Genomic DNA, 20,423 nt, shown 5'->3' on the forward strand with positions numbered 1-20,423 from the left:
ATAAGTTCTGTCAGTACTAAACCATCTAGTTTTAGATTTGAAGCGCAAAAGAACGCATTTAACCTTACGTTAAAGTACGTCAATAGCTACAAGAAGCTTTAAATATAACTAACTGGTAGATTTATCCCTTTCCGCTCGAAGAAATATTCATTCTGCAAACGATAGAATTTGACAAAAATCCAACTGATTCCAAATTTCACGATTCTGAATCAGCCAAAATGAAATTTTGAAACACCCTTTGATACTTTCCCCTACACAAAATATCCCTTGCCGGCATTTGTGCGACCATAAGGCATGCGCCTGCTCCTCACCGCATGCAACAAATGAGCTCCACTTCCAGCGAGAGGGGAAACTTGTAGCCACTCGTGAGTTATGCCGGGTGTCCCGTGGGCATCTTTAGCATCCTTGTTCCTTTTCCTCGGCATCAAATGTGGCTGCTCTTTCCTTTTACCACCCGTGAGAGCTCACCGTTGCACCGAACCATTCCTTTTCGGAGTTCGTTCACCGATCGGACTGTTCGGGGCGTTCGGGCGCTGAGTGACCCTTCGGTGCCATACCAGCCCACACTGGCGATGGGATGGAAGCGCAATCAAAATATTTGTCAAACGAAACGGCTCACCCTAACAACGGTCAGTTACATAAAGTGTGCCGTACCGTACGGATCGCGTTCGTTTGCCGGTTCGTCGTTCGTCGCCCGGAACGGGAAAACCGCTGTCGATTCGCTGTCCACTTTGCTGTTCGAGCGCGTTTGGTGGGCTAACGCCTCGCGTGTGTTGCGTGCCCAGACGTTTCGCGTGTTGGAGACGCATGGTATCGTGTGTTTTTTGTGTGTGTGTGTGTGTGCGTGGTGAGAAACGATTAAAGGAAAGGTTCGAAAGCTCTTTTCGGTTTTGGGTTGATTTTTGCGGTGGGTTTTTGGGGAGGATATACCTAGCTTTTGGGAGGAATTGTGGTGGTAAAATTAAACTAAAATGTCCCGCGACATGAGAAAACAGTGAATCGGTATGGGGAAGAGTGCAATTGCTAGAAAAACAAGTGAGCCGGTGGCAGTGAGTGAGCGAAAATACACATTAATTTGCCAACACCAGTGTTGAGTTAGATTGATAAAAATAAATTGTAAATTAATCGTTTCCAAGTAGTGTTTATGTTACAAATTAAACTAAAATCTATTGTCATGCAAATATTAAAAAGCAATCCCCGTCGTGCCATCGTACTAATAGATTCAACCAACACCCCACAACCAGCTAAAAACAAATTCCAAAAACTACACACAGCACAGGAAGCAAAGCTGCCCTAGAGAGAGAGCGAGCTGCGGGGAAGTGCAAGTAAAACTCATTCCGCGTAATGTCCACACAAAATTTCGCATTCATCTTTTGCCGTCCCTGTTATATGTTTAGTTTTGACTTGTAAACACACACACACACGTTTTTGGTCCTTCGTGCGCGAAGGTAATTAAAATTTCACTCCCAAAAAAGTAAGGTGTTCCGGTGGAGCAAAGAGACTCTAATAATAACCCGCAGCTAGCGTTAATGTTGGAGCAAAAAAATGAATAAATAGAACGCTAAATAAAATACAATATACAAGCAGCAAACATCACTACGGAACAAAACAACACACACGGATTCGCTCACGCGTGAATGGTGTCATATTTCACTTTTTTGTGTGTTTGTTTCGCCAGTGTTAAATGAAGCGACCGACCAAAACCGAATAAGCGCGTGCGAATTTAAACGTGCAAATCCTTCTCAAGGGACACACACACACATCAACGCGGTGTAGCAGCAGTTGGCACCACTTGGACCCAATTTTGATGACTTTTGGTGGTCGCAATTTATGGTGCAATGCGGTAGCGCGGCCAGGGCAGGGCAGTTGCTTTGTTGTTGTTGTTGTTGTTGCGTTGTTCCCCGGGCTTTTTGTTGTTTGAGATCGTGATTGAGCTTTAGACTGTGCTGTGGAACAACGGAGCGGGTGGAAAGCTATTGTTAGAAGATTATGGGGTCTTTTCATTCGTTGGAAAACAGGGAGGCACAGGTGTGAAAATAGTCAGCTGTTTTGCCGTGTAAGCTCAATAAATGTTTAGCGAGCGTGTCTAGTGTCTTACAGTACAATGGAGAAGCTTTTTGCTTTTTTTGTGGGTGTTTGGTTTATAGTTTTAAAGGTTCTGCTTCATCTACCAAAGCTCATTTTCTGAAGCCTTTTTATTTCGAATTATTTCCACACAAAAACTACAGTGCACAGTGCACACAAAGCATTAGCCACGGCTAATGTGCTACTCCCTTCCCGAGTGAGCACAATCAGCAAAAGCTCCCGTGGCAAAGGGCTTCCCTGCAGCAATAAAACCACTCACTGCCATCCCGGAAGAGGCTTCCGTGTTGTTCCAAGGAAATGGCTCAAATGGTTGTTTATTTGGCAATAAGCTCTGCACACACCCGTGTATCGGTATGTGACTGTGGCGAGTGGTCTTTAAACACGTCCCACAAGGGTGGGGAAGGGGTCCAGCATACACACGTCGTAGCTGGTGTCCGTTTGGCCCTGCCAGGTTAAGCTCTGATTTTACCCAGCGTCCATTAAACACGTCTTTAATCCACACCACGGCCACCGCCAGTACATTAACACCGTATCAAACAGGGGGGTGTGTGGGAAAGAGGAAGTAAAAAGGGAAGACAAACAACGTACAATATTGTGCAGAAACTCGTGTGCCCCTTGTGTGCTTCTTGGGACAGAAGTTTGTGTGTGTGTTTGTATTCAACTTCTAAATGGGAGTTCTTCGCTTTGAAGCGCGTCCGGGCTTTTGATGGGCTTCAAAGGCTTGTATGAAAGCAGTGCTTGCTCTTCTCCTCCTCCTCTTAGTTCCCCCTACACAAGCAACATCCATTGCTAACGTCTGGTGTGGGTGTTTGTTCGTCTTACCAGAAGTGATTGAGCAGCGACGCGCAGCAACTTCTTCGTACGATCGTGGGACAGCAAAGATTGTCCGCCCGTCCAGGAGCACACACACACACACTCACACATACCGTTTGGGGTCGGATTTGCTGAACTAATGGAAACCCACACTTAACAAATCCCTCTGGGGGCATTGCTGCTGCTGCTGGTCTTCACACATTGAAGGTGTACACATTGTTGGACTTGAGCGTAGTGAAAGCTCACCATTTTGCACGTAGCCAACGAACCACCCAAGGAGAAAGTACGTGAACTGGACCATTTTCTTTGGCCGGTTTTTCTTTGCATTTGTAGCGACTTTCCCCTCCTTTTGGAGGGGTCACTCTACGCAGCCTCGATCGATTATATTGTGCCCGGTCCGTGTGCTGCAAAGCTACCGAACCCCTTTGCTTGCGTAAAACCTAGAACCTTCTCACCTCACGAACACTGAACTGTGGGTTTTTTCAACAGAGGTTTGGCAACCTTTCGGCCGATTGTTTGCTGTTGGAGTAATTAAAACAGCTCTGTCTGTCGATCTCTCTCTCTCTCTCTCTCCCTCTCAAAATCCATATCGTCAGCCCGAATTCTGACCCAGCGCGTGCTTTTGCAAGTTCTGGAAGTTTTAATCGATTTGCAGCGTGACCTCACTTTGGGAAAGATTTTGACCAAGATGCTGAAGCATTGAAGTTGAAAAGAATGAATTGAAGGTGGACGAGCAAGTTTCCCAGCATTGGATTAGTAGAACATTATCCAAATGAAAACTTTAATTCCTCGCTGCTCAGGGCTTCCACCTGAGCAAGCTGGCGCTGCCCTAAAGGAGCTAAACCTTAATGATGTCTATCGTTAGTTTATTAATTTATTGAGCTTATCGTGTGCTCTGTTCCGTCCCGTCCTTTATGAGTCCTTTGAGTCCCAGTCTTCTAAAGCCCGGGGTGAACGCTAGAAGGACCCTCCACGGGGAGCTATGTTCGAGCGGTAACTAAAGTGCAATCTTACACCGTCCCAAAAACCAAGCGTCTGTAGCTTCTTACCACGAAACTCCGGCTAACGGGGGACCGTCGGTAATTTTCTGAAGACCGGTGTCTATGTCGGTCGTCTCCCCATGGTTCCCCCAGATAATGATCGTGAAAGTGAGTTGATAGAGAGGCGGTCCCCACCTTCAACACTCTAGCCATCAGCGATGCAATTGCGTAGCTCAATTTGCTTCGGGGATCAACAATTACGGCACCAGCACCGGGGTGGCTGGCAAAGCTTATCAGTGGGAACCTCCACTCTCCTAAGAGTCACCCTAAGAGTGGAAATTGGGAGTACCTTGTGCACGCACAACGCCTCCCACAACGGAGAATGGACCAAGTTTTTGGGGGTTATCGTTTCCGTTCGCCCTTGTGGCGTTGGAACGAGTGACGTCGATTAGGGTCGCCGGATGTCGCCCACGATGCCTGCTACTCACCCAATGTCTGGTGGTTGGCGGTGCCTTTTGGTAATCTTTTTAATTAGATCTTCTTATACACTTGTGTACTTCGTGAGGACTTTTTTGTGGGGGAAACTGGAGGGGGCGGAACTGAGCCTAAGCTGGCCGACCACAGTTTTGTCGTCCAATTGCCCTCGACTCGCAACTGAACGATCATGCTGCACCTAGCTATTGAATGCAGTGCAAAAGTTGGTGTAAGAGGTGTATTTCATCGACGGTTCCACACGCTGTACGGAGGGCAACCTCAGCCAGGACTAACTTTCGGGACGTGCAATGGCTTCGAATGATGTACGCGTCACCATGCGCGCTCCCGAACACACCACGGAAAGTAACGCGGGACGGGGGAAGACAAAACTTTCCCTCCAAAAGCATTTGTGCGATATCAATTTAACGAGCCTGCACAACGACGACGGTGACAACGACGACAATCTAACACTGTCCCGGATTAGCGCCTTCCGGGCGACTAAATGCTGGGCACGTTTCCCTCGCTGCCCTGTGATACCTTGGTTTCTGGGAAAACGGTCGCAGCAACTTTCCAAAATCCTCCACACTCCACCGGCACCGGTGCTGGTCGGCCGTTTAGTCTTAATTAATTTATCTAATATAAAAGCACTTCGTGTCGGTGGCACAAAATTAAGGCTAGTTGAGGCAGGGCTGGTTGAACATGAACTTTGAGCCGGGTTTTTGCAATTAAAGCGATCGAAACAGTACGGCTTATTGTGTGTTGTTTGCACTTCGTACAAATTTAAATTCGCATAAAAGATATTTCAAATGTGATGTTTTACAAAAATTCCATTGAAAACCAAACAAGATAAGCACAAATGCATTTTTGAGTGTTTTACACCGGCTACAGCATGCTGGTGTGTTCCAGGGAGAAACTTCAAGGGAAGCCTTGAACGTGCTACACACACTTTCTGCAAATCCACATCTGTATGTACAGCTCAAACACACAAGCACATGCACACCTACATCTACTCAATCTCAACCCCTTCTAAAAGATCAGCAAACTATTCCTTTAGCCGAGCATGTGCAGAATGCGGATGATTGAATAATCCAACCAGCAACGGTGCGATGCATCACCACCGTGTGTTACAGTGTGGGAGCAAAATTGTGAAATCTTGGCAAATATTTAATCTTCATAAATTCTTATAAATTCATCCCTACATCCCACGCAATCCCACATCCAATTGGTAAGAAAAAACATATCCCTCGTCTCCCCTTTGTGTTGGCCAATTTGTGCAACTGAGCTTTACGTGAGCATTGTGTTTGTGTATGAGAAGGTCAAGGTAAAATGTTGTTTTTCCATTATCCGTTTCCATCCTGCCCGAACATGGTCCGGAGTTAGGGAGAAAGCATTCCGTTCCGGGGAAATTGGCCACCAGTCCAACAAACACATATTTCAATCATCTACACACTGGGGCGCAGTAATGTAAGTGGCATTGTGGAAAGGAAACCAAAGCCCTTGACCTGTCCAAGCGGCAAGATAGGTATCTTGTTGTTTGCACTCGACACAGAGTGCGTTTGAAAAGTAGCTATAAGTAGTTATTGGAAAGCAGCGAGAGAAAAATATAAAAGCCCCGTGCACTTTCTCAGCAACCGAATGGACAGTGTCATGGTTGGTGTGTATGGGAAAGGGTCAGGCAAACAGGATTATGCTTGCGGATTATGGCGGCAGAGGGTTGTTTTCGTGCGTCGCGTTTCACTATTGCGTGCAGGCTGGTATCATCATCATTATGAGCATACAGCAGACATCACACATCAGGTTGAAGCTTTACAGCAGCTTTACAACACCTCTTTTTAGAGCCAGCTGTCACCTAGACTTTGGTTATTACTTTCCTAAAGAGTAGGATGTTAAAAACTTACTTAGCTTTTGTTTAAGAGCATTTTTGCAGCATTTGTTTGGAGATTCAGAGACAACTTTTTCGAATGTCATACATAACATGACTTCTTATGCATATGTCACTCAAATGATGAGAATTTTGAACTTTCCTGAGCCATGTCACTGCCACTGAGAATCAAAAAAGTATGTGTGAGCTGTTTTAGTGAAGGTTATAAGCTTATTTTAAAATAATAATTCTTGCTCACATGACATCCTTTTCTTTACAGGGTTTTCCAGGAGTTCTCATAGCTGTGGGACACTTTATAAACACTTTCTTGCGTGAAATGAACTTAATGTAATAAAAATTGGACTCTGTAGCACTCTTGTTAGACAAATCCAATAGGAAGTTCCAAGAAGCTTTTCCAAAAAGGGTGCCATAGAGTTCAATTCCCAACGTATGAAGTTCACTTCCAATGGGAATGAGTCTAGGAAGTGTCCCACAACTGTGAGAAACCCTGGAAAACCCTGTACCATGCATGATGATATGCTTGAAGAATCATCTAAATCGTCTCAAATTTTCCATTCGACTCACACCATACTGTCCATTCCCAGTAGTTAATTGACTTCAAATATGGGAAACAACCGAATGGCCGCGTTGTTTACCGAGAAACAAATAGCCTAGCGTAAATTGAACGAAAACAAAAACCCACCGCACCAGGCCACCACTCGATACAATCAATCCGATTTTAATACATTCCATCGAAAAAGGATAATCAAACCTACGGTGAAAAATAATAACGAAAGCTTCTGTAACCGACCGAAACCATCAGAAGCAAGTTCAATTTATGTCACGCACGCGAACCGATGCCGATCGTCCCACTGCACCCATCCCACCTCAGTGATCGTGCGCTGGAGATCTGCTGGAAAACATTGTTTTCGATTCAGGCATTCCATTCCCATTTGTTTTGGCAGGGTGTGTATTTTTTCTTGCTTTCTTGCATATATTTGAAAACCTGCGTGGGGCTCAGTAGTTTGTTGATTGCTTTTGGGATGGGGTCGCGCATGGTTAGACAAATAAATTTCACTCACACACCAAAAAAAGCCCTCCCAAATCCACTGTTGCTGGATATTTGCGTAAAAAATACGATACCAGTATCACAAAAGCTTTTGGAGGAAGATGAGAGGGGCATTTCCGACCCAAAAGCGAAATGGAAGAAATGTGGTAGTTTAAATTTATTTGGAGCAAAGAGCACAAATTTAGCATACCACATGGCCAAACGAACCACCGAAAAAAAGGCGCACACGGATACGAAAGGCGCAGTGTCACTACTGCCACCGTTTTTATTTTGTTCTGCCCACTTCAAATCGATATTGATCCGAACAGGATGGGGGATGATTTTTTTACCATATAAAACTGGAATTAACTTTAGCCTCCAAAAGCGCCACGGCGTCACGGTTGGAATACGAAACTAACCGCCCGCCGGGATGCTGGGTCTGTTTTTGTTTTCCTGGTCGCCCGTTTTTGTTTTTTTTAGTTGCTCTCATGTTGTTTTGTATTAGCTCGTATGCAAATGAAAACATATTTCTCTATTCAGCTCTGTGGACGCTCTGTGGTTGGAATTGGCAGTAAACAACAACAAAAAAGACAGTCTCGCACACGGCCCCGGGAGACATGTTCAGTCGATTAGGTCGCTTGCCGCAGGACAGAGTACACAGTTCAATGATAAATCCACTTCATTCCGGGACGGCAAATGGAAAATAATTGTAGAATTGCAAATCCATCCATGGTGGTGGAGCATCCACTACAAAAAAATGGCACTTTTGCGTTGGTTGGAGACGAAAAAGTGGACCAATTTTTTCTCGACCTGTCACACAGAACCAGTCTCATTTGGAGCATTGTCGAGTCTAATTTTTACAAACCTCGCTTCGGCTCCTTGCAAAGTGAAAATGAAAATAATCCCAACATGTTTGAGCGCTAATGGATGAGAGCGTTGGAGCGGGAAGACAATCACTTATCACTTTGGTTAATGTTGGCAGCTCTTTGCTGACCTTCAACGTCTGTCGCCCCGTCGCCATGGTCGATTGAACAGTAGAAAACTCCCCGCGATGGTGACCTTTTTCGTTGGATTCACTGGTGGGCTTGGTTGGGGATGCAAAATTCAACAAGTACTAGCATCGTTACGGCGCGAGTGCAGTGAAGCGACAGAGAAAAACATAATAATCACCAACGTCTTTGTGTTGACGTTATTATTTAAGCTTACGGTGTGGACCATTTTTGTCACTCCTGTCTCTTCTTCTCATCTTTGTCATTTTCTGGCTGCTCTTCATTTACATTGTGCTACTTTTCAGGTCGCTGATGAACTTCTTCGCTACTCTCCATGCTTTTACTTCTACCGCGAGCTTAAAATTTTAATCCTCAGCTTAGTTCATTTTTCGGTCACACTTTGCGCCCCTTCCGACGGGGCAGCGCAGCAGCGGAAGTGGCGAATCTTGTTGCAAACGCTTGGCACAAAAATAGTCCACATTCAACGCGTAGAGTTTTGGTTTGGGAGTTAGATGAACGTATTGTGAAAGCGCAACGGTTCTTTTGTTGATTTAAATTTTACGCTCTCCCGGCGTAGCTGACGGCCAAAAGTTGCTCGTTAACAATGGTTGTCCAGTTGGTGGAAAGTGGCATGAATCAGATGTCTAAATTGTAGTTGCAGGGGTTTTTGCATAACAGATTATGGAAGAATAATATAATATTTATAAAAGAGTCATTTGAAGTTGAAAAGAATAAAAAAACAAAGCTGTAAATAATGAAAAGCTTACACAATAAACAAACCAAACTGGAAAATAAGAGGAAAGTACTTAAATAAACATAAAAACCCTGCTTTTAAGAGAAGAATGCAGAGTACAGCAAAATTTAACTAAGACTTTCGAGATGCAAAGAACAACCGAACAAAGTAGCAAGCGAACAATAATAACAACGCACAACAAAATGGGAAGCCTTTTTTCCCACCGACAAAAGAATAGCAATGGCTACTGGGAAAAGGAAAGAAAATCCATACACGCTCCCCCTCCCCCTCTAAACCCCCGGCTTAACTCACCTTTGCGTTTGTGATGTTTACTTTTTGTCCTTTTGTCCAGCTTTTTTTTGTGCCACTCCACCACACCATCTCGATCCGGAAAGTTTATGTGCCATTTTGTACGAAAACTTCAAACTGGCAAGCTGGGAGGCCGAAGGTCCGCTACGCTCGACTTTCCCTGGATTTACGTTTCCAGGTTCGTTCTTTAGCAAAAGGGACGGAGAGTTTTCCAGCGCCATTTAATTAATATTCCGTTGCCAAGCAGCAGCAAATCGGCAGTGGACTGCTCGCGCTATCCCACCGCGGTAAGCGACCACGAAAAGGTGAGGTAGAAATAGGTGACCACCGGGGCAGAACTCGAAACTCTTGCGTGAAAAGTTTGCGGACTGCGAAACGTTTTTTCCTAACTTTAAGAATCCAAAGATGGCACTTCCGTCTGCAGTCGTTTCCAAGTGACTGGAGCAACCTGGAAGGTTTTGTGTGAAAAAACGGGTGTCTAAGAAGATGTAATGAAGCAGTGAAAAACAGGAAGAACCCAAAGTAGATAAAGAAGAAAATGGGAGGAAAAGTCACGGTGGTAAAAATTCATTAGACTCGACTCCTTCCGAAACGGGTGTACTACTACTGCTGCTGCTGCAGCCAGAGTTCTCAAATAACGCAGGATGAAAGTGTAATTACTTAGGCCCGCAAGAGGCTGTCTCTAGTGTTGCTGATAATGGTGCTGTGTAAGACGATGCTGTCGAAGACTGCCGACGATGGCAACGATGATGATGATGATGATGACGAAGGGTTTTATGCGGCACGACAGAATGAGTAGTTTCTAGTTTCACCCCTTTTTTGTTGCTGCTGCTCCTCTCGAGAGATTGACCTTTCTTTTGATAGTCAGCCGGTAGACCTTTACCTTTATGGTTTATTACACACCGTAGGACTTGATGGTGCGACAAAAGAGCTACTAGTCACGGTATCAAACAGTGTAACATCGTGACATTTTGGGGGTAATATGAATGCCTAGCGAAAACATTTGCCAAGGACACGATGACGCAATAGGAATGCTTCCGAGAAGCAATCAGCTTATTGACAATTTATCAAAAACTTGTCCGAAAGCTTGACTTCCAGTTAGGAATAACACCCGTACCTTAGTAGTCAAATGTTAGCAAGATGAAATTGAAGCTCCACAGAAGCTGAAGAAATAAATATTTACCCTACAACCAAATATGTGACGTGAACTTGAACTTAAAGAAATACCTTAAAGTAAGCAAGAAACCCTCACAAGCACCTGGGGAATTAAGAAGCAGCAGCAGCAAAAAAGTTAACTCCCAGTGTGTAAGTCCCAACGACACAACACAGTCCTTTGCATACCCTTCGGAGGACCTTAAAAACTGATCCCAAAACTTGAAGTTTTAGGCTTTATCTCTTGCGAAATTGTTGGGGATGTGAAATTCCTCGCACGTCCAGTTTTGGAATCTCTTCCCCCCCAAACGGAAGGCAGCAAGTAGCTCTGCGAACGTTTCTGCGAGTTGCCGAAGGGTGGTAGCCAAACAGCATTCCAGCAAAGATAACATGAAACATTTTCCCCGGCAATCTCTCTCTCTCTCTTTCTCTGGTGATGAAAGTTTTGAGACCGGGTGCGATAAAAGAAATGAAATATCGACGAGCTGAGAGGGTAAGGTTTCGAGGCACTTTGAGAAAGTGCCGATCGAACGAACGCGCGAGTTGGTGAAAACTATTGCAAAATCAAACATTGGCTACAAGTGGCATATTGGCTGCAAGAGGGGACTGACGAACGCCAACGCGGTGGAGGTGGTTCAGTTCAGTGGGAAATAGTGCAAACACAACTTCAAACGTAGCTCTAATCAGGACAGTTTACGAATGTAAACGATTCGTTTGTGTTTGCCTGACATTCGAGACGATTGGCACACGGTGAGCGATCGATTCCAACTGCTTGCGCTACTAGTTCGCTCGTTTGTCTTGGAGAGTTTGGTAGCTTGAGAGATGAAAGGGAGCCTTTGAGCAATATTGACTTCTTTTTTGCATCGCCCACATCGTGCCGCCTCTACGCTACAGCCCTCAAACAAAAGGGAACAGCGAAACAAAGAAGGAAAACTACTCAAACTTTAACGGAATGCGAAACGAACCGTATCGATCGATGCCAGATTGAAATGGTGTTCGATACACAGCTACTGAACGCTTTCAGTGTGCGGTGGGTTTGGAAGGATAGTGGAGGTTTGGGCGAAAGGAGTCCTTCTGCTTTGCTCTATCTCTCCTCTGCTCGTGCTTTTCTATCCCAATTCAACGGTCCGTGCTACCGTGCGACTAGTAGTTTGTAAACAGGGATCCCCACCTCGGCAGATAGCTCCGGATACGGATTCCAGGGAAAGGCTTCTTCGAATTTTGCAACCTCATTTCCACCATCTCGATCGCAATCGAGGCCCCATTGAGCGGTTCGTGTTCGTGCGCCAGCAGTCGGACAAATCGATTCCGATTGTCGGACAAATATCCTTTCCGACCTGATGAGGAGGGATGCAATGGGCCTCAAATAGACAATGGATGACAAATGATGAGGATAGAAATTTCTCACGCTCACACCGCGCTTCAAATCTATTGTGTGTCGCTGGCCTCGAGGGCTCGCTCGATTGTTTCTTTTTTTTTTGCGTTACCGTGGGTTCATTTTCAGTTATTGGGAAAGCTCCCATCCTTCTTGGAGCTCATTCTCGGGTGGGTTTTTTGTCGTTCCTCACAGCCGACCAGAGAGTGACCGGGGTGGAAAGATAGAGTAAAGAATTTGATTCAAAAGCATGCACCATTGATATCCATCCATTGGACAGATTTTTCCCCATTAAGGAGGTGTAGTAACAAAACCCTGGCGTCATTCGTTATCTTTTGCTGTGCTGTGCGTTGTAGTGTTGGTTAGTGTTTTGTCTTCCCTGCTCCAAACCTTCTCTGCACGTATCTTTCTGAACCATCAAACATTAGGAGGTTGAATAGGGGGAGAAAAAGCTAAGCAGTAGTTCCCCGGACCCGATTAAGGTTCGATTCGGACCGGTACACAACGGCCGAAGCGCATCAATTTGTTTCCCATTGGAAGATTTGTGGAATAGCCTACTGTCGGCGTAATGGATGGCAATTCGTACGGAATGACTGTACGCATCTGTTGGCGGGAGGAGAGTTTTTGTCCAGATATTTGAGCCCTTTAAAGAACAAAGTTCCTGTGTCAAACATGTAGCCTTACTGCAATTTACTAAAACAATGTTTGAAAATGCCGTGCTTTCATGAGTACACCTTAACCGAAATGCCATTGTTTCGTTGCGCGCTAACCAATACGGGTTCTTAAGCTATCACCACGTGACATTGAAATGGTGCAGTGTCTACTGTTTAGCTTTGGAACCGGTAGGTCTTCGGTTCGACTCTCATCTGAACCGTAATGATTCCGATTTTAAATTGGAATAAATGTGTTAGATCATGTAATTGATGTATAATTATCCCCTTAGAAAGCAATTTATTGAATCCTCACGACAAGCACGATAAGCAACGTAAAACCTTTTTCCTACTCAGTATATATTATGAATAATCTTCTAGTGACGTTACAGCATCTGGAATTGATAAATCGCAAATATTGTAAGATTTATATTGTATCCCATAGCGTAAGACAACTCCGCTTCCTTTGGATTTAATGTCTCTGGCACTACAGTATGCAGATATTTTTAATCCAATAAACTCCGATCATCCTTCAGATTTTATAGCTTCTCTCATTCTGCTTTATATCCTGCCGAGAACCACTTCCGAGTAACAAAACCCCGAGCGTCGAGCACTTTGGCGACCGTTGACAAACGCCAACCGCCACCAGGTTCAGCATCCATGAATAAATCAGCTCTTGGGACATGATTGCAGCAAATTGCGCTCACTTCCACCCTCCACCTCCTGGAAGAGAGCAACAAAGCAAAGCAGTGTTGGCTTAATATCCTCCACTTTTTAATTACCCGTCTCGCTTCTCCTCGCTCACGCCAAGCCGATGCGGTCTTGGACGTTGCCGCCTGGTGGTCATTTTCTTGCTCATCGCCTTTTGCCGCTAATTATAGTCCCGGGGAAAGTTTCGCTCCACTCATCTTCTCTCCGGCCTCGAACATAATCGTAATGGCTCGGTAATAAATCATCGCTTAAATGAACGCCTATTGAGAAAGGCTGGGGAAACCGCCCATGCCCTTGGAATAGCATCTGAAAGAAGCGTAACCTCAAACACATAAGCGGATCTTGGTTTCTTTTTTCTTCTATGCCGTGCCGGATCTTGTCTGTCTCGGCGTACAAATGCCTAACTTAAAGCAGACACACACAAGCACACACCGGCGGAAATTGGCGTAACTGAGGCAGCAAAAGAGAAAAAAAATCAATACAGCAGCAGCCCCATACACAGAGATTTGTTTGGTGTGACATTCACCGTAACCACCGTAACGAGACGACCCAGTTTGTTCTCACCAAAACCGCCCACAAATTGGACCCGATCCTGGTATGCGCTTCTACCATTCCGTCCACCTTGGACTTTCCCCTTTTCTCCCACTTTCTGGCAGTTCAAAAATTGGCCACATTAAGCATAATTTATAAGCGTCTATTTACGCAGTTTTACGGCCTGCGGAAACTTTCTGTCCATCGCGCTCGTCCCGCTCGTCCCGCCCGGTGACGCAGCACTGACAGCGGCCGACGGGGCATGTAATCCGATAAGGACGCCCGGTGGCAGTTTCCGTTTAGCGCCAAGCCACCTCCCTGTTCCCGTTTGATTCAACCTGGGTGCGCACAGTGGGTTTTTGATTTCCGGAACCCACCCACCCGCCGAGCGATGTCTATGGTATCTGTTTGACGATGCCAAAGACCGAAGCGAGAAAAAGACCATCAGAATTCGCTTGTATTCCGCTGTTCTGTGGTATTCTTTTTGCGCCCAAGAATGCGTTAACTTCATCTCGAGCGCGTTTTCTCCGCGTGAACCAGTGAGCTTTTGTTACACGAGCGAAGGGAGCGCAAATTTCTCGCAAAAGCGCCAGTAAGCGCCAGCCGCCGGGCAAAAGTGTGCTGTGCTGAGCTTTTTTTACAATCAGCCCGCGGGTTATCATATTTTATACACGAGAATAGCGCTCGCTTTTTTTTGTGGGTTGTTGCTCAGTTCCGTTCCATTTATCCAGCGGTCGTTTGCTTGCGCGGGATCTTAAGGATTACAGCAATTTTAAGGCACTCTTTGGCTTGAGAATATCAACGACCTGTCTTCACCCATTCCCGACGGGGGCTTACAAGCAGACGCAATCCATCCCAGGAAAGCTGAAACTCCGCGAGGGGGGCATGTTTTCTGATTCAGGGCATTTTTTCTCATTCGTGGTTTATGGTCCCTTGAGCAGACCCAGTTCCATCCCATTGGGTTGGGTTTGTTTGGTTTGAAATATTAAAGGTAAGCTTGGGTGCGAACGTAAACGAGCTCTGGCCGGGAGGCCCCCTTTTGTACGGCGTGGAAAAAAGCAAATCTGGAACAACTGTCGGGGACTGTAAAATCCCGAAATTATGAAGTTGGTTACGCTCGTTCGCAGGCGGGAGTTTTCAGCTCGCCGTATCAAGTTTCAACCCCAACTAAAACGGCTTAATCTTCAGGTTATGCTGCTTGAAGGACTTCATTTCATCGGAACGAACGGTAGCAGCTTCCTTGTAGAGAACTTGAGCTCCTGCGCTGTATATTGTGAAAATGTGTTGAAAGAAGGGCGCAAGAAGCACGACAGAACGTACCGAACACAGCTCGGGCCCGGGCCAATAGCATTAACAGCATCAGCACAGGATGTTACGGCAATATTACCAATTTAGAGACAATAAAACCTTATTAATCTTGTTATTTATTCATAAACACTCAATTCCTCCACCGGCCTCTCGTGGACCCGGGTCGGATCGAGGGAGCGTTAACAGCTCGCCACACCGTTCACTGCCGTGGCGTCGGCTTTGCCTTTCGCGAAATTGTGCCGCGCGTGTATTAGGCAACGGAGCGGAATTATTGCCCGCTTTCCGGGAAGTGTCCGTAGATTATGAAGCACACAGACGGGCTCCCGAGCAAGCCCCGGCAAGTAATAAAGAAAGCCCGCGCGTGTGGGATGTGTGTGTGGGAGCGCCAAGCTTTCTGGACCGAAGCAGTTCGGGATTAAAACCACTCGTTTTCGGGGAGAGTGGTTTCGAGTAGCAAATTTTGTAGTAAGTTGCACCCTTTCCTTTGCGCGCTCCCAACAATAGAACGTACTTTGTGAGCCCCTCCGTGTGCGTGTGTGTGGGTGCTAGTAGCAACTTCTCACGCTCATCTTATCGCCCACTTGTCGACTGACGGGTCACGGTGCAAAAACGGGCATTAGCTTTTGCAGTGGGGCTTTTGGTGCGTGTATGTGTGTGGGTAGCGATTGTAGTCGGCAGTAAGCCGAAATGGGTTTGCCCCGTCGTTTAACGTCATACTTTTGACGAGCTTTGAGAAGGGAGAGCGAGCTTTCGTACGAGTGGTTTTGCTTAAAGATGGATGTAATTTAATGGAATGTATTTTGGAAACAAGATTTCCCTGGTAAGAGATTTGTGATATGAAAATAGAATAAAGTGAATAAATTTGTTTTCTGAGCCACTTTCAGCATTTTAACATAATCCAATATAGTTCAAATTTTCAAACTATTCTAATTGTAGAAGAATCAAACATTACATCATAAGGTTGTACAGAATTACATTACAATCTGTACATGTTGACGCCTTAAAGTTGTATTTGATACTTTTATAACAACTTTTTGGCAAGGCATATACGTTTTTTAGTAATGTCTCTGTTTTTATTATAGAAAAAGCTCTGCTATGGAATACAAATTCACAAAAATCACCTTCTGATAAAGACTATTGAAATTAGATATTTTAATTAAAACCCTTTAGGCGTATAACATTATTATACAAGCTGGCAGCTTCCCATAAACATATCATCTATCGTACCATACCATGTATCTGTCCGGTATCATTTCACCTGATCCTGACAGCAAAATATCATTTCACTCATATCACTTACGATGATCGCTTTTGCTTCGTTTGATTTATTTATTCATTTTACCCTGCTCATTCGCAACCACATCACACAGCAGCAGCAGCTCGGCACGATAAATAATGCTCTTACTCTTGCTGCATGACGTCTGCCGCTTTCGGTTACGTTATGTGAGTTTTCCTCCAGTTTGTTGTTTGTGTTTAATTTGTGATGAAATTAAATGTCATTCGGTAATGAAAAATTCCTTCATTTTCATTTCACATTTCACCCCTCTTTCTGTTCGTCACGCTCCCCACACATATACCCACGAACATCATCAATGTACGCAAGCGAACGCTTTAACGCACGGTATCATCACTGTACTAACCGAACACGTGTGTGTGTGTTTTAAATATCTCTCCCCCCCCCCCAACAGGTTAATCCTCAACCAAGCAAGCCGGACCTGTTCACGCGGATGTAACGATTAATTTCATCACCCGCTGCACCACCGCAGCAACAAACGCCCGAAAACGGGAGCGGACGGGCACGCTTTCCCCGCTGGTTTAATTCGCATACAATGTAGCGCGCTGCAGAACAAAGTAACGGTCCCACGCATGCCACGATGACAACCGTTGACCATTTAAAAGATAATAAAGCTTAACGTACGAAACGATTATTCCCGGTCGCCCGCGGCTGCGACTACGGCAAAAAATGCGATGAAAACCATAAAAAAAAACAAAGTAGGCGAAAAGTAAAATTGCTTCAAGAAGAGGTTTACTGCGAGCGAAACAAAAAAAAAAGAGTAGCATTCCAATACATACACACACACTGGCTCGCTTATTCACTGTGCAAGTGGTAGAAAAATGGGAAAAAATTGAGCAGAAAATCGTCGTCGTCGGTTGCATGGGGAGGGCACTGTCGTAAATTAAATTTTATGCACCATACGGAACCATCATCGAAGCTTGAGGGGCACACTGTGCCGTTCGGCTGTACAGTACAGTATTCCGACAGGGCAGGGAGAGAGAAGGAGAGTGCAGTGTGGCACCAGTGTCTTTCGAGCTGTCAGTGGTGATTTTATTTTATTTCCCTAATGGTTTATGGGTGGGCGTCTCGCATCCCGCTCCTTGAGGTTGCGTGCGCGCTCCCTGTCCATTTGTGGCAATGGAAATCGTAATTTACGCGAGCGCTCTCCACTCTTTCAACGGCTCGTTTGAGTCGTGATGGGCCGTGCCAGTGTAGGCAGCGTGTTTCTTCATGTTTGCAATTTTCCATTTCATTTTCCAGCATTAAAAGAAGCACACAACACAGACGCAGTAAGCCATGCGAAATAATCAGAACTGATGTGCGTTGGGGCGGCAAGAGAGAGTTTCGCTTTCAATAGTGACGCGTAGTGACGCCGGAACCGTTGTTTCGCAAGACCGGAAACAGTGTAATCCCGAAGGCCAGAAAACGAATCACGCAGTTTTGCTACAAAAAAGCGGCCAGATTAGGGCGTAGGATTTGGCAGTGCACGCGGTATCTTTAACGCTGCTCGATTGGCGTTGTTTTGGCAACAAAAAAAGAAACTTACATCGAAAAAAGTGTGATTTCGTGTTGTGTTCCCGCTTTGAACGTGCTTCTTCATAAGTGTTGAGTGAGTGTGCGTGAGTGTGCGTGAGTGTTCGAATCACACACACACACATACAGGAGATACCACAAAACCCTCCCCGTCCAACGCGGGATGCCATGAGTCGATGGGCGAGAAAATGGGAAAAGTTCTAGCGGCCATCCCGGCGCTCAACGGCAGCATATCAACGATAAATTTCAGCATTAAGCTGCTCATCTACTGTTTGATGGTGCTGAATGTGAAAACTTTCGGCCTGAAGTGCGTCTGCAATCCGGACGAGTGCGACATCATCCGGCCGGAGGACTGCCCGGGCAAGGGCTACATCGTGTGGGATCCGTGCAAGTGAGTATCGGCACCTTCTGTTCGTTCTGTTTTTTTTTCTTCTTTCATCTATTTTATCTGTACGCTTTCGATTTGCCCATGCCCACACGCCCACTCAATTTGGCCAATTTTTGCTATGGCTGTCCGCCCTTCATGTGAAAGTGACGTGTGCCTAAGGGTCGGTGTACGCTTCCGTTCGATGGGTTCATGGATGGTGCAGTGCAAAGAATCGAGAAAAAAATCGATTCACTCTCCTTTCTGTACGATGTAGCATTGCGAGGACATTTGGGACACATTTTTGCCTGCATAACGAAAGAGAGAAAGAGAGTACAACATACAGATGCTAGCTGTGGCTTAAATTGGGTCAATTTTTAGTATTTGCGAACGAAGCTGGTAACGTTAGATTGTATTAGCACGACATTTAGATTAGTTCCATGAAGTGTGGTTTAAGTTTCTGTGTTCTGTTTGAACTCTGGCGGACTGTTTTCCGCTTTGTCCGGTCCGACACCGATGGGCACAGCTGCACACATGCCCGATCGCACAACATTTGGACGATATTTTAACACTGCCAAAAGGAAGGGCTTGAGGCCCGTTAAAAAGAACTTTTAAAGCTTCAAATTTATGATGACTCCATGCTCGGAGCGGCCCAAAATGGTTAATGCTAGTGCAACAAGTTTTTCTATGTTTCGGGCTGAGGGGTTTTAAAGGGGCAACAAGTAGGGCTGCTCAAAATGGGCATCAAATGGTTATCTACAAATTTATTCCCAGCACGTACCCCTAAAGGGTTTGATGAGATAGAATAGATAACCCGTGTTTTTTAGTTGTGCTCATAGTGACCAACATCTGTTGGATGGATCTGTTGAAAGCATGTAGTTTGAAGCGATGTAAAAGGCATTTGTTTTACACTGTCTTATGATTTAGACGTTTGATTTTCGATGACGAAAATGATTGTTGATGTGTTACTTGTTAGGTCGTTGTTCTTCCTTGTATCGATTGATAGGGGAAATTGATCAAGTCCTGCATGCAAATGATGTGGGTAAGGGCCAATGTCATCAGCAGCGCGGCGCATTGCACCGAGCATGAGTGTGCCGTACGGAGCATTTGAGGAAATTTGTGAAGCTTTTTGGCTTCTCCATACCAGCGGAGCAAAGTTTGTTTTGTTAACTTTCGCTCGTTTGTACCCCACCGAATTTGTAATCTTGAACTCAAAACGACGAAGAAGTTAACACCGCGGGAGATGACGATTTACATGCGACAAGTTTGGGTGAAGTTTTTTATTTTTTTTTGGGAAGTATGTGACAGGAATGATGCCTTGACATGACATGGTCACGACCGCACAGTCCGCGATTGTGGTATGACATGGTGCAAAAACATTAAGTTATCGCCACGGTAAGGTCGGAGGCGTAAAGTTACTCACACTCACAAGAGCATTTGCTCGGTTGGAAAAGTTGACAGAAAAAAAGTTGAGTCATTTTTGGAATAAAGCTCTCCAAAAAGCTTTACATCAAAGATCATTCCCTAACTATTAGTGACTTTTTTAACCATTCTTAAAGGTTCTTTCTTTAATTCTTAAGCAGAGAGAAAGGTTCTAATTCGTTTATAATATCCCCACCTACTATTTGCCCGGATTTTCCCTAACTGACCGCATCATAAGCAAATTGGTATTATTGTGTTCCTGAACCGTCATCAAGACAAGAAACAATGTACTAGACTCTGATTAGGATAGCTTAGCGGCTGGCATGTGCCCACCAAAAACCTCTCGAAACAACCAAACCCTACTCCAACATGTCGCTCAAACGACACCGAACAAGGTCGTTAGCAACCGTAAGCCCCATTACAGACCTACAGAAACTACACGCCGATACCTTCGGCTTTCGGCTTGAAATTAACCGCAATAAAGCCAGCCATTTTTACACACAAAACCACATCCTAATGATGATCGCTTGGTGTGTAATATGCTTTCCCTGCGTGGTAGTAGTCGCAGCACGAGTCGCTCGCCGTAACGCCCACAAAGCACTCATAAATGTCACTCGCAGGTTGGCCGCGGATGGTCTTGGTGTGGCAGCTTATGGTGTGAGTGAGGTGAAACTACTACACGCCATAAATTAGCCGCTTTATCGGCCACACGTGCCCCGCCCTGTGCCCAGCTCGAACACGTGAAATCGTAAAACCATGCTTTAGCTTCAAATTTATATCTTCCAAATAGTGCAATTAACACTACCACC

At 45.2% G+C, this 20,423-nt stretch overlaps 1 protein-coding gene across 3 annotated transcripts in view; it reads left to right on the forward strand.

Annotated features, from left to right (window-relative positions):
* Positions 1 to 619: 619 nt before the first annotated feature.
* The window catches only part of LOC120900087 (cysteine-rich motor neuron 1 protein), a 158,626-nt gene continuing 138,822 nt past the window's right edge, over positions 620 to 20,423 (forward strand). The window contains exons 1-2 of one of the 3 annotated variants that reach the window (XM_040306676.1): positions 620 to 869; positions 17,556 to 18,219. In XM_040306676.1, coding sequence (XP_040162610.1) covers positions 18,005 to 18,219 — 215 coding nt within the window. In that variant the 5' untranslated portion in view covers positions 620 to 869; positions 17,556 to 18,004. Of the gene's footprint in view, positions 870 to 17,127; positions 17,333 to 17,555; positions 18,220 to 20,423 lie in introns of those variants that run through there. The other 2 variants (XM_040306678.1, XM_040306677.1) reach the window with 2 other exon arrangements.

This window comes from Anopheles arabiensis, chromosome 3, assembly GCF_016920715.1.
Source record: "Anopheles arabiensis isolate DONGOLA chromosome 3, AaraD3, whole genome shotgun sequence".
Taxonomy (NCBI): Eukaryota; Metazoa; Arthropoda; class Insecta; order Diptera; family Culicidae; genus Anopheles; species Anopheles arabiensis.